At 38.9% G+C, this 24441-nt stretch overlaps 2 protein-coding genes across 3 annotated transcripts in view; one reads left to right on the forward strand and one right to left on the reverse strand.

Annotated features, from left to right (window-relative positions):
* Window positions 1-24441, forward strand: part of LOC125242630 (acid sphingomyelinase-like phosphodiesterase 3a) — a 129426-nt gene that overhangs the window by 80256 nt on the left and 24729 nt on the right. For both annotated transcript variants that reach the window (XM_048151451.1, XM_048151452.1), the window contains one exon: window positions 15048-15198. In XM_048151451.1, coding sequence (XP_048007408.1) covers window positions 15048-15198 — 151 coding nt within the window. The remainder of the gene's footprint in view (window positions 1-15047; window positions 15199-24441) is intronic.
* LOC125242629 (uncharacterized protein K02A2.6-like) lies at window positions 974-4486 on the reverse strand. The gene is made up of 2 exons (XM_048151450.1): window positions 4423-4486; window positions 974-3997 (listed from the first exon to the last, which is right to left on the reverse strand). Exon 2 carries the CDS (start codon window positions 3487-3489, stop codon window positions 1261-1263), a length of 2229 nt encoding a protein of 742 aa, XP_048007407.1. The 5' UTR covers window positions 3490-3997; window positions 4423-4486; the 3' UTR covers window positions 974-1260.

Here is a 24441-nt window from a genome sequence, read left to right on the forward strand (position 1 = left end):
CCGCGGCGTAGCAGGCAGGGTCACTACCGACTGCGCCAGACCGGTCGTCAAATCGGTCGGTATTGACTGTCTTGAGCGGTTTCGCGCCAGCTTTCGCCGACGCCGAGCTCACGGAGGTCAACCTCCACTCTATCCGCCCAACTATTTATACGTATGTAGAAAATAACATAATATGTGCATAAATATTTTTTTCGTTAATTGTAACTGTAGGTAAATTATCAACTAAAGTAAATTATCATTACCTTATTATGGGAACAAATCAAGGATCAAATCAATCAGGGAAAAAATATTTTGATTTGTGTTTTTTAAGTAGTCACACTACTATATATAAATTAAAAATCGAAAATAAGGTGTCATATATTAAAGAAAAAATGACGGACACCACCAGTGGCGAAGGTCGGATTCGAACCGGCGTCTTTAGCAATCCGGGCTAACGCCATGAACCCCTAGGCCACACCGTCATTGACGGACACCACCAGTGGCGAAGGCCGGATTCGAACCGGCGTCTTTAGCAATCCGGGCTAACGCCATGAACCCCTAGGCCACACCGTCATTGACGGACACCACCAGTGGCGAAGGCCGGATTCGAACCGGCGTCTTTAGCAATCCGGGCTAACGCCATGAACCCCTAGGCCACACCGTCATTGACGGACACCACCAGTGGCGAAGGCCGGATTCGAACCGGCGTCTTTAGCAATCCTGGCTAACGCCATGAACCCCTAGGCCACACCGTCACCTTTTTTCTTGAATATATGACACCTTATTTTCGATTTTTAAATTATCATTATCAACATACACTAAAGAAAAACTTTCCAATACCACCGGTTATACGTAAAAGTAACTTATTGGCCACAATTTTGTGCCTCATTAAAAAACATTTTGTTTGTATGTACTTACTGATAGATATGTAGTCTATACTTGGTGAGGGATGATGCGGAATAGTTCTGGGGTGGAGCCAACAGAAAAACAGGCGTTCAGACACAGGTTTATTTCCGGACTGACGAAACGTTACAAGAACAAGTCGGCGCCAGAGGGCGCGCGTGTAGATTAACTCTACCCTACATTTATACATATATAACACCCCTTTTCTTAATTAACAGCAGTGATGCAAATAACAAACTTATCTAGGGTTCCAGGGCTTGACATGGCTTTAATCATTTACAATGAAAGTGATAAGTTGTTCATCTAAATTATGCAGTATGTCAAGCTCTAGGACTTATTAACTTATTACAATAATAACTACAAAAAATATTTAAAAACTTAATCTATTTCAAAACCGTATCTGACGGGCGGGCGTCTAACTCGCTTACTTTCAAGAATACCGGTTTGAGAAGGCGGGTCGGTACTGGTGCCGGGCTGGGCGGGCGCCGCGGGCGTGACCTGCGTGGTCTGGCTCGGAGGCTCGGTCGGCTGCGGCACTTCTCTACCTATATCCTCCTCGTCATTAAATAGGTCTCCTGGTGGTACACAGTATTTGAATCTTTTCTTTAGTTGGTCAGTATGCCTATGAGTGGTGGTACCGTTTTCCCTAGAGACTACATAGTTCCGGTTCCCCTTTACCTCGGATATGGTTCCTGGCACCCATCTATCAGGGCCGCTGTACTCCTGTAACCAAACTGGGTCTCCCATTTTCATTTGCTGTGATGGTCTGCTAGTAAACTTTTCTATCTGTTTACTTTGGGCTTCCCGGACGCGTTGATCTACTGTGGCGCCTGGTTGTAGTAAGTCAAGCCTACAGCGAAGAGCTCTTCTCTGTAACATCCTGGGTGGAGATTCACCTGTCGTGCTGTGTGGACAATTGCGGTAGTTAAATAAAAAGGTCTGTAATGCTGTCTCCAAGTCCACCTTTTCCTTGGTCGCTTTTCGCAGAGCTCGTTTACATAATTTTATTGCCCCTTCTCCGGCTCCATTTGATGCCGGATGGTATGGTGCACTGTAGGTATGTTTAATTCCATTCCGTGTCATGAACTGATCCACTTCCTGGCTAGTGAAGGGCGGGCCATTGTCTGAAACTATTTCTTTCGGTAACCCAAAGCGAGCAAATACCTCCATTAGCACCTTTATCACTGCGGTCCCTGTTGTCCTTTGCATCACAAAAGCTTCAATCCATTTTGTTGTTGAATCTATAATCACAAAGAATGTTCTTCCTTCAAAGGGACCCAAAAAATCAATGTGAAGTCTACTCCAAGCTTGCTCATGATATGGCCAGGGCTGTGGGGTTAACTTCGCAGGGGCTGCTGCGTCTGCTGCACAGATAGTACAAAGCTTGCAAATTTGTTCAATTTCCTTGTCAATGCCCGGCCACCAAACAAAACTGCGGGCTACGGCCTTCATTTTCACAATTCCTTGATGACTGCTATGTAATTCCTTCATGATACTGGTTCGCAATGATGTTGGTATCACCATCCGGTATCCCCACATGACGCAGCCTGCTTCCGTGTATAGTTCTTGTCTTCGTGAAAAATATGGTTTGATTTCTTCTTCTGAACAATGACTTGGCCAACCCCGATGTAAGAATTGGTTTACTTTCCTCAAGGTCTCATCTTTTTCCGTCTCATTCTTCACCTGCTTGCTAGTTATAGGTAGGAAATCTTGAACAAAATTGACATATGTTACCTCTGCACAGTCTTTGGCATCCTGATGAGTTGGTGGTAATCTGGATAAGGCATCTGCCGCATTCTTGGCTGTTGGAATATACTCAATGTCATATTGATAACCCCCCAAGATTACTGCCCACCTTTGTAAACGGCTAGCAGCCATTACTGGAATACCTGCTTTGTCCCCAAAAATGGTCACTAACGGTTTGTGATCTGTCCTTAAAATAAACTGACGACCATACAGGTACTGATGAAATTTTTTCACCGAGTATATAATTCCCAAAGCTTCTTTATCAATCTGAGAATAACCTCGCTCTGCTTTATTCAAGACTCGGGAAGCATATGCTATAGCTCGCTCCGTGCCATCAGGCATCATGTGGGATATTACACCGGCGACTCCATGGCTGCTGGCATCTGTGGTTAGCACCAGTGGCAGCTCCGGTGAATAATGCACCAACACCTTGCTGGAAGACAATAATTGTTTAATTTCATTAAAAGCTTTATCACACTCTGCTGTCCAGTTAAACTTAATTTCCTTCCTTAATAGGGCATATAATGGGGCCATTATTGTGCTAATGTTTCTAACAAATTTAGCATAGTACATGGTCATGCCAATAAAAGATCTCAGCTCTGTCACATTGCTTGGCGTAGTGGCCCCCAGTATTCCTTCTATCTTCTTAGGGCAAGTATGAATACCTTCACTATTCACCACATAACCCAAGTATGTTATTGACTCCGACATGAAAGAGCATTTTTCTTTTTTTATTTTTAGACCATACTTCTGTAGTCGCTCAAAGATTGAAGTTAAATTCTTTAAATGCTCTTGATCATCTAACCCTGTAATAACCACATCATCTAAGAACACACCAACCCGAGGTATATCCGCAAACATTTGTTCCAAAATCCTCTGGAAAATTCCCGGGCTCGAGGATAGACCATATATAAGACGATTATATTTAAACAAGCCCTTGTGTGTGTTTATAACTGTATACTTGGAGGTGTCATCCAAAACTAGCTGTGCGTATGCCTGGGACAAGTCAATCTTACTAAACTTTTTACCACCATGTAACTTTGCAAACAAATCTTCTACTCTTGGTAAGGGAAAACGGTCCACTTCTAGATATTTGTTCAAACTTATCTTATAATCACCACAAATCCGGAGAGATCCATCTGACTTGACCACCGGGACGATTGGAGTTGCCCAGTCCGCTGTTTCCACGGGTGTGATGACACCCTCTTGCTGCAGCCGCTCGAGCTCCCTCTCCACAGGTCCACGAAGGGCGTACGCTAATGGCCGCGCGCGCAGGAACACCGGCCTGGCGCCGTCTCTCACCCGCAGCGTGACCAGCCCGCCATTGTACCGGCCCAGTCCCTCCGAGAAAACGTCTTTAAATCTGGAACTAAATTCCGACAGATCAAAAACTTCATTAGGTTTCACAAAATACATTAACTCTAATCGTTGCTTTACTCTCTTAATGATACCCAATTCAGTTAACCACTCTCTGCCTAACAAATTCTCCTTGCCATTATCTACTACATATAAGTCTAATTCTTTGTTTAAGTCGCCCAAACGCACTAGACATTTTATTTTTCCTGATGTAGGAACCCCTCCTCCCGTCAGATAAGATAACCTCAAATTGCTGGGCTCTAACTTACAGTCACTAAAATAAGTTTTATAAAATCGCGTACTAACACATGAAATTCTGCTGCCAGTATCAATTTCCATGAATAAATCCCTATTGTTTACATTTATCATCATTTTATACGGCGGATATTTAGAATCTGTTGTGTTTTGCCTAACCACATTAACACACGAATAGTTTACCTCTAAATCATCTTCCGGGGCCGATTGATCCCCCGTTTCCGTAAATACGTAATGTAGTCCTCCGCAACGTGACAATCGCGGGCACATTTTCTTTAAATGTCCTTGCTGGTTGCACACTCGACACGAATATAACTTGAATTTGCATGTTTCACTGGAATGATCTCGGCCACAAACAGTACAAAGTTGACCCTGACCGTGTCCGTGACCTCCTTTTCGTTTGAAATCAGCTGTCAGTGTCACTTCCGCGCCGGCGCCGCCATATTTGCGCTGCCCGTTCCCTTTCGGCCATGTTCGCCCAATTCCGCTTGACGTCGCGCCGCCTCGTGTGTTGCCTCTCGCTCTCCCCGCCGCTTCACTTATGGCATGGCAGCTTGCCTCTCGCTCGCCGCCGGGATTATTTCGCCGAGCTACCTCCGCCGCATTAAATTCCGCCGCCTCCATTGCAATCGCTAAGTCCGTAGCCGTTTTTAATTTAAGGTCCTTCTCCGTAAATAACCTTAAACGAATGCTCTCACTATGTAAACCGCGCACAAACTGATCCCTTACACTTTCGTCTAACCAAGTTCCAAAGTCACAGAACCTACTTAACTTCTTCAGATCCGCTAAGTAATCCGCCACCGATTCACTTTTTGCTTGTTTACGCTGACGAAACTTGTACCTTTCAGCTAAAACACTGGGCGTAGGCTGCAAATGATCGGCTAACAGTTGATTAATTTTGTCGTACTTTAATAAGGTAGACGGTTTCTCCGGTGTACACAGAGTCACTAAGAGCTCGTACGCCTCCGCACCCATCAAAGTTATCAACAGTGGAACTTTCCTCTCCTCCTTGACCTCGTTAACCACAAAATACTGCTCCACTCGGTCCTTGTAGGCTTCCCAGCTGCCTTTATGGATGTCGAACGGTTCCACTTTGCCCACCGCCATATTGCAGTTTCCCTCCTGTAATTTCTCTTTCCCTCCGTCGTGATAAAAACGTATTCGTGGCTCCGCTGACACTGCTCGCGCGAAGTTCGAAGGATCTCGTCGCCAGGTTGATAGATATGTAGTCTATACTTGGTGAGGGATGATGCGGAATAGTTCTGGGGTGGAGCCAACAGAAAAACAGGCGTTCAGACACAGGTTTATTTCCGGACTGACGAAACGTTACAAGAACAAGTCGGCGCCAGAGGGCGCGCGTGTAGATTAACTCTACCCTACATTTATACATATATAACACTTACTTTCTTACTTTTTATATCTTAAACCCTTGCGTGATTATCAAAAACCAATTAAAATTGTTACTTATTTAATATACCTAGATCACGCTACTGGTTAAGAAATTCACATTCTGATGGTAGCGAAAAATGTATATTGAATAATTATCTGCTGATGAAGATAATAATTTATGTATCTGCGGCTGGTAAACTTTTACCGTAATATTAAACAATAGTTAGGTAGCATTTGTGATGTTTGGACCCATAACTATCAATATCTTACTTAATACGGTATTATATTCCAATACTCGTGTTCTCAGAAAACAGATTCCTTGCCTCACAACCATTTACGACTCAATTGGCATATTAACAATAAAATCTTATTTTTCGAGAATTTCCACTTCAACGTGATGAAAATTTATTTGTCATTTCTGCGGCTTCATTGATGGGTTTCGTAACATTGTTGGGTACCTAGCCAACGTCACTAATAAAATGTACAATTCGTAGCTGGCTCTATATCGCCACAGTATAATAAAGAGAACTATCGTACAGTATGGCCGCTCCCTGCTTCTCGCTGAAAGTGCCGCCCATCCGCTCTCACCTCACAGTTATCGCCATGACAGGCGAACGCGACCAATCGACCTGTCATATCTCACTCTTAAAAGCATGGTACACGTTGGCCTACACGAGCTTAGACTGTGTGCGTGGGAAAGCGCTTCTTTCATTTATTTGATCGCCATTGTCCGAAGCGTGTTATCGCTCTTCTATAGTAGTGGCGCGACAGAGCCAGATTTTGCCACGTAGCGTCTACGATTGACACTTTGACTAGGGCGTCTGCTGGTATGTCAGACATTTCGGCGAATTCAGGACAATAAGGCATTATATTTTCTGATGGCTTCGTCTGAGTACTGATTGCTTTTATGAGTTTTTATATTTTATTTTAGACTGTACCTATGCTTTTATTAGTGACTGTGACGTCCTGCCTCACGTATTAGGTATTGGGGAATGAAATAACACAATATTTACGGATTTCGAATGTCCAGTTTGCACTCGTCCGCTCGCTGCCAGGGTTGCAGGCAGAATGCCTACCCCCCGCCCCGCTCCGGGCGAGTGTCAACTGACCTTCCATTTATTATAATCATCTCATGACGTCACATCTCTTCCTTTTTATAAGAAATTATGTTAACACATTATTTTACAATCATCCTCTTTTAGGTTTTATTTTTAGTTAGTTTTAGTTTATTATTTTAAGTTAGTTTATTACATTAAGTTTTATTGTGTGACTAGATTATGTTCTGTGTCTGTTATGTACATTTTTAACATTATAAAAGAGAGATTAAATATGTAAGTAAATAAACCATCATCTATTCTACATGTTTACAATTTCTATAATAAGGAACACAATCACTTCTTTACACTTAGATTTATTTCCTATTTTCAAATCTTCATGTCTTTTCCCCTTCTCTTTCATTTTATGACCGCGGTCCCTGATCGTGCTTAGTTCTAGAGAAGGAATTTTATAGGTATCTTAAATCATGGAATAAAACTCTTCAGAAGATGGTATTTTACCCGCAGAAACTAAGGTGCCATTGAGAGCAAAACAACCAGTTTTCATGTTCGTTCAACCAGTTTTTGGCTAAAATAGCGCCTACGTGCTCTTTGGTTCAATCAACAAGTTACAATTTGTTAAGTGTAAATAGTACATTCTACAAGTTACTCGTCTATTGAATCAACAATATATTTGAATCAACAAGTAGATTTCATAAAAGCAACATGACACATAATATATTGTTTTAAACATATGTTTGGCTGATTTAATAAATTATTTTTTAACAAGTTTGACTTTGTTGTTCGAACAAATTCGACTTGTCTTGTTTCATCAATGCCAATGCTTTTTGTATAGGCAATGATTTTGGGACTCATGAGACCTAATTGTAAGAGAACCGTTCCTAAACCTACTGGTTTGCATCAGTCATAACTAATAATAATTGGCAGTAGTCGTACCATCCTACTTAAGTAGGCAGGTATGTACTTGATATTATTAAGACAAGATTTTTAAGCTCTGCAAAAACCGATTGTCTTTCATGTCAATGTTGTGAAGTGACGGACTTCTGACCCAATTTGAATGAAATAACCACCAAATGGGCTCCGTTAGGGATGAAAAATTAAGTATCTCTTTATTTACGTACTTTACCAATGTCCTATTTCACAACAGTGTCAATTGTCGCCCAACAGTGACGCCTCGCAACTCATTTCCTGTTCAACAAGGAAATAATATTGATGCTGAGTAACAATGTTACTTATCAACCCAGAACCAGACACTGACTAGTGTCAAGTGTCAATCTGGCTGTAGTGAAATACCCCACAGCCCTAAGAAGCTCTGAACTTTATCTAAGGTTCCTTGGGGCCAGGATATCTTAATCCCTTTTACATAGGTGTTATTATTTCTATTTTATGAAATGCATCTTTGATGTAAAGCTTAACTAACTCATTAGTTTTTTATTGTTGATTTTTTCTCCGATTATGATTGTTCAAACCGGAAATATAGATTTTTCTAAGGAAGTGCTCAATTTCCCAATGTTGAATTTAGGGGATTTGTCATTTATTGAGTTTATAACGAGACGTATAACTTTAGAAATTTAAGGCTATGGTAAAAAGTTTAAGGTCTTGTTTCCGGCCCAATAGCTATTTATTTATCAATCAATCAATCAGATTTCTACCTCGAACTATTCTGAGACAGTTAAAGATGTATTGCCATATGGTATAGTATTTTCTAGGTTCTTGTTTTGACTAGTGATTTGAAACCGCTTGCTTTTGGGTTTTCACATTTAGTTTTTTTTTTTTTAAATGGCCGTTTTCTTTCCAATACGTTAGATTTTTTTTTCTAGCGCGAGTTCTGCATTGAGACTTGAAATCGCCAGTGCAGCCACACTTGAAGCAATCTTTGTCTATAGCAGCAGGACACGACTTATCTTTTTATGTCTACAACCACCGCAACGTGAACACTCAGAATCACTTTAAGTGAGTAAATATTATTTTCCCCTCACTAACTCGGAAACACGTCTTTTGTTCTTTAATACCAGCGGGTAAAAACGCATTTTATCCACTAGTGGGTAAAGTAATTTGACCTTGAATAAAGTCAAATTAACTGTTTTAAAATGGATAAAAGTAGATGAATCTAGTAATAAAGATGATTTACCACCTGTGCAACTACTGGAAACAGTGATATACGCATTTTTTGTGTTGTAGTTTCCTCGCTATAGTGAGGGGAGAAGTTTTGTGTTACACTCGGGTGCAAATGCATCTTACTTCTCGTGTGTTAAACAACTCGCAAGTTCAGGATTCTGTTCTCGAACCACTCACTTCGCTTGTGGTTCAACTATAGAATCCTTCTACTTGCTCGTTGTTCAATTCAACACGGCGTTAAAATACAAATTTGCCCCCCTTGTATAACAAATTACTATTACAGTACGTATAGATATAGCTCTATATTACCGCCTTGTTAGGTAATGAACTCATTACGCAACCCAACCATGTCAAAAATTTAAATGGTCATAAAACGTTGTACGTTACATATGCGATAATTTGCAACTCGTGTTGATTAAAACACTCTTTACGTTTGTGGTTTGATTTATCGTCCCTTGTTTAGAGTTTCTTATTTATTTATTAAACATTTCACATGAACATTATTTTCCATTTATTTCTTAATTGCACATTTTACATGTATGTAAAGAACGTTGATTGAAAGTATAATTAGGTATCAATAGGCGGTCTTATCGCTAAAAAGCGATCTCTTTCAGACAGCCTTTGGATAGTTGGGAAAGCACTATACTTAGTGGTTTCTTTTGCCATCAACTTTATTGATGATTTGGATGTTATCACGGAAACCAGACAATTGTCTTTGGACCGACTCAAGCATTTTTGCCTCGCTAATTATTTTGTCACAGACAATTGTCTTTGGACCGACTCAAGCATTTTTGCCTCGCTAATTATTTTGTCACAGACAATTGTCTTTGGACCGACTCAAGCATTTTTGCCTCGCTAATTATTTTGTCACAGACAATTGTCTTTGGACCGACTCAAGCATTTTTGCCTCGCTAATTATTTTGTCACGGAATCAATATCACCTAAAGTCAGTATATTTTATTTTACGCAACTCGTTTGACTCACAGTTTTTGCAAAGTGATATCAATGTTTATTTTCGTCGCTAAATTTACAATGAGAACTCTGGGATCGTAGTCTAACGACAAATTTTTCAAACTATTCCCCCAACTCCTGTTTTATTAAACAGATTAACAGATTAAGTGCCGTGTGTAAACTTTACTCTGTTTGGTAAAGAAGTATTAATTTAGTTATTCTTAAGGGTTGTTTTATATAAATAAGGATCAGGTAGATTTCTTGGAACACTGGTCCCCCATCTGAAGAACAACCAATAAATATCGAAAGACTTAATAAATGTTTTTTTTTTTTACAATTTCATTAAATGTATGTAACATATTTTGCTAAGAGCAGTCTTTTATTATACCAACCCGATTTAGAGTATTTCGAAAATGTTATTAGAGAGTTTCGCATGGTTAACATTTTATTATTTTGTTTAATTAATACTGACTTTAGATTCGGACAACCTTTCCATCTACGAGACTTTGTACACACTTATACTGATACCCACAACTTTAACCAGTATGGAACTTTGCGCCGTAATTAATTAGGCATTGTGCGTGTACACTTTTTTTTTTTTTTTTTTTTTTAATCTTGTGCTGATTGGAAAACGTATAACCAGCATGACACAAATCATAGTGGGTCATGTAAGACACTTATACTGATACCAGTATGGAACGAACTTTGCGCCGACATTAACTAGGCATTGTGCGTGTACATTTTTTCTTTTTTATAAACTTGTGCTGATTGGAAAGCGTACAACCAGCATGACACATTTATTTTTATGTTTATATTTGTAACACAAAAATGAATTCGTTGCGTTTCCAAACATTAAATCTGATCATTCTATAGTGGGTATGTAAGTTTACTTTACTAGAATGGCAAATAGAACATTATAGGTAATACTACACTCTAAAAATGAAGACCAACTAAGAGCAGTTTTCTCTTAGTTGACGTTAAGTTAATCACTACAATTACGATCTTATATAATTCAAATAAAGCTGATTACTAAAAACAACAAGGGAATGTATGATTGAACTAATAACTTAGGTGTTTTGTTATTCCTAACCATTGTACGCCTTGAATCAATTATTAACTTGTTAGGCATAACTATGTAACATAGGTTGATTCAATCCTTAGTTGAACTTACTAAGGTAATTTAGTTAGCATAATTATTTTTCATGGAATTATTGAACAAGATCTTAATCGATTCAGTTACGTTGGAAAAGTAAGAGCAATCAAAATTACCTTATTTGATTTGTCTAAGATCTTATCAGGCTCGTATGGAATCAAGATGCTTGACTACGACTATCAAAATATTGATAGGAGCAACCAATTTTTTTTTTTTTTAGAGTGTAATAAGACATCCGATTGTGCCGCCGCAGCATCAGCAGCCTTGGCACCTCATCGGCTACAAATTGTGTGCCACACAATACAAAAACTTGCACCCTTCAATAGAAATCAGTACAAAAACACCGCACATGAGACGGGGTAAACAATGGCTATTTATACCACTTAAAATTTTTATTTGAACCGCTGCAATGGAATTTATATGATAATGATCTTAATGACGTTACGTCACTCATTAACCTATAAATTTTTATTTAATTTATTAAATAGAAATTATATTTAAAAACAACAACTGTCCATATCTCCCAATTATTTGGTGCTTCATTTCGTGCACTGCGTAAAATCTTTTATTCTAAGTATAGGAAAGTACCCTGTTATGAGCAATTGCACAACTGGGGACCGATTGTTGAGTCTCACGCGTTCGAATTCAGAAAATTGTCACTGAAAATAATAAGCAATTCACCGTTTTCAACCGGTATTTTAGTGACAAATCAAGTATGTGAGATTCAAAAATCGCCCCCTTGGCAACTATTTGTAATATTTAAGTTCATTGACAATGTTTTTCCTTATTAGTAAAAATTGGGCAACGAATAAACAATTTCTTTATCATTTTTGTTAACATTTATGTACATCTCGTGGGTTCTTCATTGCATCTGTATATTTGAGCTACCTCTATAGCTTTAACGATGCAACCGGTTTTATTACTGTTATTTCCCTCTTTTCCATTTTTGAGACAGGATTTTCACTGACCTGGTAACTCGTCGCCACATGTGACGTCCTGCCTCACGTATTAGGTATTGGGGAATGAAATAACACAATATTTACGGATTTCGAATGTCCAGTTTGCACTCGTCCGCTCGCTGCCAGGGTTGCAGGCAGAATGCCTACCCCCCGCCCCGCTCCGGGCGAGTGTCAACTGACCTTCCATTTATTATAATCATCTCATGACGTCACAGTGACCTTCTGAGGAATGACCTAAGTATTTTTTACAAATACAATAGGCATATTTTTCGTGATAAGTGGTTCAAAACGCTCGAAAGAAAACACTAAAAGCTGCTCTTGTTATTTAGATTTGTAATTTGCATTTCTTACTTCTTATGCTGTTTTATTCTTGAGATACAAATCATTACACTCTCTGTGGACTGAAATATCAACAATACCAACATTTATGTAATGTACTGTTATATTCATTCATAAAGAATTTGAAAACGTCAAGCTTTGTATCAATCCTGTCTTACCAGCGTGCGTAGCCGAATGCACAAACGCTCACGAAATGCTCACGAAACGAAACGCTCGTAGATATCTATCTCTATCGCTCTTGCGTATTGGCGCGACAGAGCCAGACTACCTTTCGCGGCGTTTCGTTTTCGTTTCGGGTCGTAGAAATGCCATTTGGCTACGGGGTCAGACAGTTGGTTAATGATTTGCCAGAAACGAGGATTTTTATATTTTTACTTTGAAGACTATGTCGCCGTGTGCCTGCTATACGGCCACAACTCAAAATTTTTAATTTTCTGGATTATTGCAGATTCGTATTCAAAATTGTTCAATTTACGACCTTATTTCGAGAGCCATAGCAAAAAAGGTCCTTAAGAGCCTTTTTCTCACAAGTGGCCGTATGGAATTGACCATAAATTGTCAGAAGATTCCCTGCAATACGGCCACTTGCCAGTTTGTTCGCATGTAAACCGACGGCCGTTTTGTGTTGTGGCTGTATAGCACACGTTTTAAATGTAAGTTTTGAGTTGCGTCCTACAAACTTGAGTGATAATTGCGACAAATCCCTTTAAATATTGTGTCAAACAGTCAGTATCACACTTATTATTACAAAATTACCAGCCCGACGCCGAAACTACTACACAAAATGATTAAACAAATCTCAACTTTGTTTTCTTACAAGTGCAGTTCAATATGTCTCATTACTAAGGTCATAATTATTTTTACCAGTTAGTACACGTTGTTCTCTACTTAAATTATTAAAAAACTAGACTTAAGATATTCAACGGCATTTGTCCAAAGTGTCTTAGTTGTCAAAGCGGACCCCAGGCTCCCATGAGCCGTGGCAAATGCCGGGATAACGCAAGGAGGATGATGATTTGTCGAAAGTGTCTTAAGATCTGCCCTTTTTCCGCTAAACTTGGTTATGGGGTACTCGAAGGCTATATTTATTACCCAAAATTTCACTTTTGGAGCATAGCAATCACAGAACTTTCCGGTGTATGACCCTAAAGCAGTATAACTTTTGTATTATTTGTTTAATATCATTATATTTACTTCAAAAGGAAAGAAAACCTTTAAAATAAGAATAACTATACCTATTGATAAATAATTATTTATCTACAAATAAAAGTTATAAATTGAAATAGATATCATACACGAAAGAAAAAACGACAAGGCTGGTGGCCGAGCCGGGAATCGAACCCGGGTTCAACTTACGCGGCTAACGTCTTTACCACTAGACCACCCGCCCCAATACAACTCAAATAAAAGGTTATATTTATGTTTGATCTACACAAAATCCCATTAACAAGTCCTCAGGCTTGTTCTAAATTATCCGCGACCAAAGTTTGGAACTGGAAAGGAAACTAGCCTCTTAAGCGTCGGTTAAACACAAATCTAAACTTCTAATTTATCTTTGTTGCTGAGTGGCCCAAAGTAATCCCGTTAATGGTTTAAGCGTTTTCAGATATAACACCGCCAAATATTAACTATTAGCTCATGTATGAACATTGATAATAAATACTATGTTTACTTTTTTTTAATAAGTCCATTATAAGTAGGAAGTGTCCCACGGCTGGCCAATGGTCTCTCCCCTTGATTTAAACAACTCCCTCCGTTGTGCTTGCTGTGTCTTCACTCCCCTTTACCTATAAGACACCCCCATGCAGACTTGATACCACTTCGACACCCTTGCTGGGGTGTGAGTGGCCCCTTCCGCGCTGGGCGCTGTGGGGGCTGTGTCAAGCCGTTGTGCTTTTCCTGGCCAGTCATTTATAAAGGTGTTTAAGTCGCCCCACCATCTTCGCCTAGACCTGCTACGTGCCCGATTTATTATCGATGTCTTCTTGGTCGCTGTCCTATCCTGATGCTGTGGCAGACGTGACCTGCCCAGTTCCATTTCAGCCTGGCGGTCTTCTCCCTTATGTCAGCTATGCGTGTTATGTTTACTTACCTACTAACATAATATTGTTTTCGGTTACCGCGATAGTTACTCATGGGGATGAATTGTAAATTCATTATACGCGAGTTAATCCGTTTCCATAGTTTTATTACATTACCTACTAACATTAAATTTTGAACATCAACGTTGACATTTTTGCGATAGTAACGCTGATTCACCTTGAACCCGAATGAAGTTGTCGATCACGTGTCACGCCTTTCAGCCCAATTCCCTTGAGTTGGAGCTCCAGGTTACCAACACGAACCCGAACTTTATAAATTCACATCTTTTTTCTGACTTAATACCGTAGCACGTGTACTTTTCTATAGAAGCCTTCTAGCCAAATATGCAATCATGGACGCTCTGTCACGTATTTCTCTGTATCGCTCTTTTGTATTGTATTCGAGAGATACAGACAATTAAGAATCGTTTGCCATGCAGCGTCCAAAGTTGTACTTTTTTGATATACTACGTCGGTGGCAAAGCATACGGCCCGCCTAATGGAAAGCGGTCACCGTAACGGTAAGCGGTAGATACTAAAAATTTGCTGACTTCAGTAGGCCACACCACAGTGACATTGACACTTGACACTAACAATGTTTCTGCCTATTTCTGGGTTGATAAGTAACGATGTTACTCAGCGTCAATATTTCCTTATTGAACTGGTAATGAACGGCGTTTCGGGCGTCAATTCTGAAATAGGTGACTGATACTTGCCACTGGAGAAATATAATATGTATCCTAACAAAATATTTTCTCTGCAGGATGCAGACATCGTGGCAGCATGGAGCACAACCACCGTAACGAGAGGCACAGAGACCACTCTTGCGATAGCTCGTGGAACCTGATACAGAGCGCGGCCGCTCTGATGGCGGCAAGACATCCTGACACCTTGGAGTTTGTGCTGTGGACTGGGTAAGTTCTAGAAGAAAAGGTTTCCAGGATATCTGGACTGGTCCTGGAACCTGATTCAAAGCGGAGCGTGGAGCTTGTGCTGACTAATAGGAAAGTTTTATCAAGAACAAAAGATTACTAGGATACCAGGACAGTATGAATTGTAGCCACGGGAACGATAAGCATAGATACCATTTTTGCGATAGCTTGTGGAATTTGATACAGAGCGCGGCCGCGCTGACGGTAAATTAGGTAAGTTGTACCAAGAACAGAATATTACTAGGATACCAGGGTACATAGGCGAATGGCACAAACGCTCACGAAACGCTCACGAAATGACACGCTCGTAGATATCTATCTCTATCGCTCTTGCGTATTGGCGCGACAGAGCCAGATTACCTTCGCGGCGTTTCTTTTTCGTTTCGCGTCGCAGAAATGCCATTCAGCTACGGCACCAGGACAGTACCTATGGAAGATAATCACAAGCAGAAGTACAAATGTCACTCTTCTGCCATTTTAACTATCCAATCTCAGATAAGTTACAGCGGGGCATATCTCGACTAGGAGGTAATTGTAACTAATCCATTTTTTCCATTATTACACTATGATGGACATAACCGGTGGACACTCTATTTAATAATGCAAACATTTAATTGCAAAACATGGAAAAAATGGATCAGTTACATTTGCCCCCCAGTCGGGATTTGCCCCGCTGTACTTTATCTTTATATAGGTACATCACTTCCCACTTACTAAACTACTATATAACTTATGTCAGCTGCTTCTTCATTTCTTCTATGCCATAATTAGACAAATAACTGATTTTTAATTTTGTAATTCTGGATATTTTTATTTGTTGTAAGATATAATGTTCTTTGCTGATGATGATGCTGATCCTTCAGTATTAAAAACATTCAGCCAAGCAAGTAAAAGGCTTTTATCAAAACGGAATGAAAATATAACAACTAACAATTCATAATACATATTTTAAACTGTAAATTGAGCATCAATTATTGTATTGTGGGTGTCGTAGAAGGCGACTGTGGGATATGGGTTAAATTGTGGCGTAGGCGAGAGGCTGGCAACCTGTCACTGCAATGTCCCAGTTTCGTTTTCTCTCAACCCCTTATTTGCCTAGAGTGGCACTGAAACTTGAGTAGTTTCATGTGCTCTGCCTACCCCTTCATGGGATACAGGCGTGATTATATGTATGTATGTATGTATATGTAATTATTGTAAAGTAACTACATACTCGTATATATCTTACTTTACTGTATTGCAAATGAGTAAGTACTTAGAAAAAAACAATTCCACTAATCTATTGTTAAATGATCATCAATTATCAATTCCGTCTCCCTGGAGCCTAGACAATAGCACCCAAATGAATCGATCAGCATAATTAGTGAACAGTCGTTATCTAATACATCGGATCGGGCAAATTGTTCACAAATATCGATCCCAATATTTGAGGACCTTGCCCGCTTTGATATAATATCAGATGGCGACAGTATTTCACAGTCTGGTTTAGTAAATTGTACTGTACGAAATGATTGCTAGCTGATTCTTGGTAAGGAACTACTTATAAGATATTCCACGAATATACGAGTATGTATAAAAAAAATGTTTGCGACGGAATAATGATTTCAGACGAAATTCAATAATGATCTGGATACATTTGTCATGAAATTGCTATACCTAATTCAATTTAGGGTATTTATCCTTGGCAGGCTAGACAATAGGTATGCAAATTAGAACTACAAAAGTAAATTCAACAATTACCGCAGTTAAATGAAGAAACAACAGAGTTATTTATTGTGTTCAGTTGTAAATTAGCACTTCAAACACTAAAAGTTCCAAACGTAGGTATAATTAACCGATTTTTTGTGCAATAACGTTTTTTGAAAGCGGGTCAGTGAGGGCAGCTATTTAAATCTAAGAAGACCTTTCCTCAATTTCCCTCATTTCGCATCTGATAACTGCCCTCACTGACCGGCTATCAAAATATGAACATCATGTCCCATTGTAAATATAAAGCATGAACATGTTTCAAAATTAACATACATACATACATACATACACGTACCTACATAACATGTACATGTACTTATTCCCAAAGGGAGTACCCAGAGCACACACAATTGATAAAGTTTAAGTAATTTAACTTTGAGTAATTTAGGATTTGACAGAAAACGATTTTTTATATTACAGTGACAGGTTGTTAGCCCATCGCCCACGCCAAAATTTGCCCATATCCCACAGTCGTCTTCTACGACATCCATGAGAGGAAAAATGATGGTAATAATCTTCAAAATAAAAAAAAATCAAAAACATTTATTCAGTAAGAGTCACAGGGGTACTTTTACATGTCAACATCACAATAAATAATACGGATTCAACAAATTAAAAAAGCTACTTTAAATTAAAAATTAAACATGGTGGAAAAAAATACAAACTGATACACGCAATAAGAATCACAACTAAAGATAATAAATATACTTAATCTATTTTATTTTCTTAGAGATGTATTATGGTCTCCAAGAGTCAGAAAGAAAATAAACAAACAAGGACCTGACAAAGTGCCTCAATGTATTCTTACTAAAAATTAAAGTCACAAGTAGATATTATAGTATATTACAGCCCCTATTAGCTGAAACAGACCGGTCTTAACCCGAGAACCCTTCACCGCTGGGGCAAATTAAGAACAATACTTATTTAACAATTCGTAAAAAATATCAGGCACTTGATTAAGATTCCGATATTATACACGCGACAGCCATTCTCACAAAAGTAGTTACAAACTCCTGATTGCCGTTTCACTTCGCCAAGCAGACAAAGCCTAATTTGTAATACTACAGCTTGTTTACTAAGCAAAGACAAGACACCAGCTATATTAGTGGTCTTAGTGTTCAAATGGAATATTTATTAACATCAGCCAAACTTGGCAGAATTAGACCAAACTCGGGACCTTATTAATCAAAGTTGTAGTGTCTTTGGAACTTGGTTCGTTGTAAAGTGGTTATTATTTATAAAGGAGTAAGCCTCAATTTCAGAGTTGGGGAGCAGTTGAGCTAAATATTCAGAGTGAGGAGTAACTTTGGATGTGACCAGGTTGAAATTCCGGTCACTTGGCTAAGTAACAATCTGAGACTGTCCAGTATAAGAATTAATTTTGATTGACCACGATCATTGACCACGTCATATATTGCAGATAATTGTTGCAGCGTGCAGCGTCTAGTAGAATCATGTGTTATGGGGAGGTTGATAGCAACGTCTTCGGTGGCTAAAGAGTCCTATATCAGAGCGGCATCTTCTACCACAGCGATCACAAACATGATCAGATTCCAAGGGAGAGGGTCTGGCAGCACGTATTTATTTCTGTCTAAGGCTTTCCAACCTATCCTTGTCATATTTGTCTACAGCCGCTTTACTGCAACTAGAATACATCAAATTCATACCTATTCAATACTTTATACATTCAATACTTCTTATTGAGTCGCGTCTTCCGATTTGCCACTAAAATTTTTGATCATTTCTTTCGGAATAATTTTATGGTAAGTGGTTTATACAAAAGTATGTACATTTAACTCTGTTTGTTCTCCTAATAAATAAAATAAAACTGACCTTATTCTGGTGTAGCGACGATCCAGTTCGTCCGATGTTTCCAAGCCCATTCTCGACAGATTATTCTAAAAGTGTACAGCTGTCTTTGCTGAAATTGAAATTGTGTCTTGTTGTACAGTTGCGTTCGCGAGTTCACGTTTTTGATCTGACGGGTCCCAACCGAGAACAAATTGCTTAATTCGTTTCCCCTCTTAGCCGAATTGACAATCGTTGACGCTACGTGGAAATTGTGAAACAACAAGCTCTGTTACACCAATACAGAAGAACGATAAAGAGAGGCTAGGTATATTATGTACAGTAGTTACAAATCTCAAGGTCATATTACAATGGTTACACTCAATTCTTCTGTGCTCGCTCAAGAATAACTCGGCCAGTTATTATGCATACGGTCCGCGCAGCCCGCCGTAAGGCATATAGTAATATCCTTTTGTACTCGGACAGGATCCTCTAGTTAAGTACTTTAGTAAATGTGGATGTCTAATGAGATTATGGTGAATATTACACGCAGACACGATGTGAAACGTTTTGTGTTTTACTAGTTTTGAAACTAGTTACATTAATTTTGTTTTGGGCATTAATAACTAGTTTCGTTTAGATGGAAATAAAGTTCCTCTTTAGTCTGTCCCTTCTCAAATTCAAATGTCTGTGTTCCCAAAAAGAGCAGCTGCCTGTGTTCCCAGCGAAGAGGTTGGAAAAAAAAAAAAAACAATTTTGATATTGAAGTGGATTCAATTGAGGTTACTAGCCCAACGCTCACATCACAATTGAACCCGTATTCCACAGTCGACTTTTATGATACGCATGGGAAGAAAGGGGGTGGTAAAACTCTTGAGTCTTGACCCATCACCACACGAGATTTTCTAAAATTCATTTATTTTTGTTTTCCAAAATGTTTTACGAATAGGTTCCTTCAACTAAACTTTATTTTTAACCCTCGACGCAAAAACGATGGAGTGTTATAAGTTTGACATGTGTGTCTGTCTGTTTGTCTGTTTGTCTGTCTGTGTGTATGTTTGTCTGTGGCATCGTAGCTCCCGAACGGATGAACCGATTTAGATTTCGTTTTTTTGTTTGAAATCTGAGGTAGTCAGGAGTGTTCTTAGCCATGTTTCATGAAAATCGGTCCGCTAGGTATGTCGGGGTTTTTTCAAAATTTTAATTTTGTGGTTATTATTGCACACCTCATATAGTTTACAATGAATGCAAAAAACACAAAATATTTAAACAGAACATTGTCACCTACAAACAAATCGAAGACAGATAAGTATGTCTTGGGTTGGGTGGGTCTTGCACCCACGATCCCTGGAGCGCAAGCCACTGGGCAAGCTCTCCCATTTGAACTACCAAAACTTTACCCCACACATCATTCTTTTAACTTTAATTTTATTTTCATTACTGTATTTTATCGGGAATACATCCCCATCCGTATACGTTATCCCAAAGCTATTATATCACCCCCTCCGTAGCACGCTATCGGGATAGGAGCACGTGCCAGAGGTTCTATTAATATTTCCGCTAATTTATGAGCATACCTAATTTAGGGGCTGAGATAATAGGAGCCGAGATAAGATGTACATGCACTGGGGCAGTGTTTGGTTTGTTGAAGAGGGAAATATCAATCAAAATGGGGATTCCATTTTTAACCCCCGACGCAAAAACAACGGCGTGTTTGTCTGTCTGTCTGTGTGTATGTATGTCTGTGGTATCGTAGCTCCCGAACGGATGAATCGATTTAGATTTAGTTTTCTTGTCTGAAAGCTAAGTTAGTCGGGAGTGTTCTTAGCCATGTTTCATGAAAATCGGTCTACTATGTCGCGGTCGGGGGTTTTTTCAAAATTTTAATTTTGTGGTTAGGTTAGTTACATACATATATAATCACACATGTATCCCATAAAGGAGTAAGCAGAGTACATAAATTACTAAGTTTCAGTGCCACTCTTGGCAAAAAGGGGTTGAAAGAAATCCGAACTGCGACATTGCAGTGACAGGTTGCCAGCCTCTCGCCTACACCACAATTTAACACATACCCCACAGTCGACTACTACGACACTCACGGGAAGAAAGGGGGTGGTGAAGTTCTTAACCCGTCACCACACGGAGGGATTCAATTTTTAAGAAAGTAATGTCACAAGTTTAAATCCAGTATTATTTTTGGTCTTTATCAAAATCATAGATTATAGAAACCCCTAATTACCTAGGGATATACCCCTAAAAGTATGTCACCTTCATCAGGGCACCGTTATTTCATGATGACAATATTAAATAACTGATAGCCTGTCTGGTTGTCATCTTGAAATAGTGCACTACTGTGGTATTATTTGTGGTGTTTTAAAAGATTTACCTTAAATATTTTACAAAAATGGTCTACAGAACTAAAAGACATGCGACTCCCAAAATCTTTCCTGTCAAAAGGCATTATCTCAACCTTATTCATGTATGAAAAAATCCTTACAATTTCAGCCAGTAACCACAAAAATCCCGCTTTATTCCCATTCTCTCAAATCCAGGTAGTCTCATTTTCCCGCCGGACAAAGCCCGGAAAAATCCGGGCGCCGTCTCAGCCGGACGGTTCACGTATGCAGCTTAATCTTGCCCGCGTCCGGTGTCCGGAAATCAGAACGGCACAGAATTGAAAAATGTCAAGCCGCGAAAGCTATTACGGCGATGTAAATAGGTTTTGTTTGTAAACGCGATACCTATAATTTCCTGTTTGGCGCGGATTGAAACACTTGCGGAGTAAAGGACGAGGTGAATAGTTTACTAGAGTAATGTTTAGAAAGGTAAATGTTTTTAGATAACTACGAATATTTTTGCTATTGTTGCATCTGTTCTACTTACAAACAATATTTATCTAATAAAAATATGGTTTAAGATCTTCAAAATATTATACTTATGTAGCTTCGACAGAAAAACGTTTGAGAACAGCGTAGTTCAAAGTTATTACTTTTTTTTTAATGCGATAGTAGGCAAATGAGCGAACAGGGGGGTTACCATGACGTGCTAAAGCCGTTCAGTTTAGGTTGAGAGAGAGGGACGGAGCTATGTAACTGCTATAGCTATGTCCCTTTCTCTCAACTTAAACTGAACGTCTTTAGTACGTCATGGTAACCCCCTAGGTCACCTGATGTAAGCGATCACTGCCACTCATATACACCCAAAACAGCAAAAAAGTTGGAAGTAATTTTGCTTGCTTTTCGTAATATTTGTATATGTAGGTATTTTTTTTTTTATTATAAATGGGCTTACTCTTGGCCACAGACTAGCCAAAGGCAAATACGTGGCCTACGATGGAGTGAGTTTGCCCAGAAGATGCCTGTTCACTCTTGATTTGAAGGTTGCCGGGTTATATGAGCTCGGAAATATAGCCGCCGGCAAGGAATTCCACTCCTTGGCAGTGTGCATAAGAAAAGAAGAAGCAAAGCGCTTCGTGCAAATTCGCGGAATATCTGCCAAGTAAATAAGTATTTGTGTACTTGCCGCATGACGTTTAAAATGCGTAGATAAAATCATTTTAATTTACAGTATTTAATATCAAAGAAACTCGTATTAAGTACATAGAAATATAGAAATATTTATTAACTTAAAAACATATACAGTGGAGAAACAAGCCTTTGGGTTCTGTACTAGGATATCCTGTGTTACAGAAACGTAAAACATAGCGTAAAAACAACGCAATAATCTAAACAATCATTACAGAAATGTCATCAATCAATCACTATTCCCATATTTCTGCTAATTCTCGACCAATGGCGCTTACGGCCTTTTCTTCTTCGAATCAAATAACTTAAACAGTGATTTGATAAGTAAAGGCTTAAGTGCCTAATGTCATAAGAGCTTATAATGTACACACGCGACAAGTGTATTAGTGGTTCAGTGGCCTCCTGTGAAAGTTCAGGGTAACCTTTAAGGGTAGAATGGGGATTTGGCTTGCATTCAACCCTTCACTTTATAAATAAATAGGTATATGAACAGTTACATCATTTTTATGCCATTAAGTCGGTTAAAGTGGTCGTGTACAGTCAGCCAAAAAAAGTGGTTTACCTCTTTTCGTGTTTGAAATAGAGTCGAAAAGTGGTAAACCACTTTCTTGGCTGACTGTACACTGCTTTCTACGAGCTACGGCGATTTGAACTCAACGCAAAGTGTATGTATCTATGCATCCATTTGTCGAGTGTTTGTTTCGTGTTACTGTCTTTTCCTTCATTAATTGTATTGTCAGTCATTGTGGCATCTTGTGGACACTCTGTCAATTATTGACTTGTATAGTTCATACCTAACTGTTCCCTGATGTTTGTGCTGTCACTCGTTTTAGTTTTAGTTTAGTTGTTAGCTTAGTTTATTAAGTCAGGGTACCACTGAAAATCAGCGCCTCGGCTTGCCGTGGCAACATGCTGAGTGGGATCCCATTTAGCATCGAGTTTGTGTTGTATGTACCTATCTATCTTGTATTTGTCCAATTTGATGTTAAATAAAGTATATTCTATATTCTATTCTATATTTAAAGCGTGATGAGTGAAAGACACGATCACCTGCAACCATCCTCAACTTCATTTTTGAAGTGTAACTTCTAATGCGACTTTCAACTGACAGCGCGTAACACCCAGTCATTGTTACGTTGCGTGAAATGCCGCTCACTCAGCGCGTAACATTCTGTCAGTGTCGTTGCGCTCAACGCGACTCACTCATTCCATTCATTCATTGACAGAACAGAAATAAATTGGAATGTGTTTGTTAATCTGAAATAAAACTATGGAAACGGATTAAATCGCGTATAATGAATTTACAATTCATCCCGACGTTTCGAACACTTTACAGCGTTCGTGGTCAACGGGTGACTGAGGAAAAATTACAATGAGCAGAAACTACCCTAAGAAATATTAACGAACCATGACCATAAATAATACAGATTTCTAAGGCAGGTTCACACACTATCAATAAAGCTACTTACACAATATTAAAAAACCACAGTTTCCATAGTTTTCTTTCATGAGTAACTATCGCGGTAACCGAAGACAATATTGTGTGTTAATATGTTTTATATTTAGATCGGGTGCAAAATGAGTTTATGTCTTCAATAATGTGAGCAAACAGCAATGTTAAATATTAAAACAGTAAAAAGATGGACGTTACTAAAAACAAAAACGTGATGGTCACTTGACAAAATGTTTTTGAGGTTAGGTTACGAAGTTTCACTTCTTTCGCGCGGAGGGACTCGACTCGACGCACTGTTTTTTTTTTTTTTTTTGAAGCATGCTGACAATGCAGTGAATGTGGTTGTACATTACATTACATGATCATCCTCTTACTTACTGCACACACGTAGTTACCGAGACTGGCAGGGCACAATGTTGATGTTTAAAGTAATTCAACTCAATTTTATAAGGAATCAGAAAATATTTTAATCCGTTTTAGCCTCTAGCTTTCCCCCAGAAGTAAAGTATTTGACAGTCGGAATTAACTGGGCTAACATTTAATTTATTTTAATGATTTTTATGTCATTGAAAGTATCTTGTATTATTTAAATCCCAAGATAGAACATTCACTTAAACATTGAAAATGGATGAAACTTACCTAAATTGCACATAAATAAATTAACATTTTATCAGATCGACATCGGGTCAACATTCTATGAAATTAATAATG

The sequence above is a fragment of the Leguminivora glycinivorella genome, chromosome 3, assembly GCF_023078275.1.
Source record: "Leguminivora glycinivorella isolate SPB_JAAS2020 chromosome 3, LegGlyc_1.1, whole genome shotgun sequence".
Lineage (NCBI taxonomy): Eukaryota > Metazoa > Arthropoda > Insecta > Lepidoptera > Tortricidae > Leguminivora > Leguminivora glycinivorella.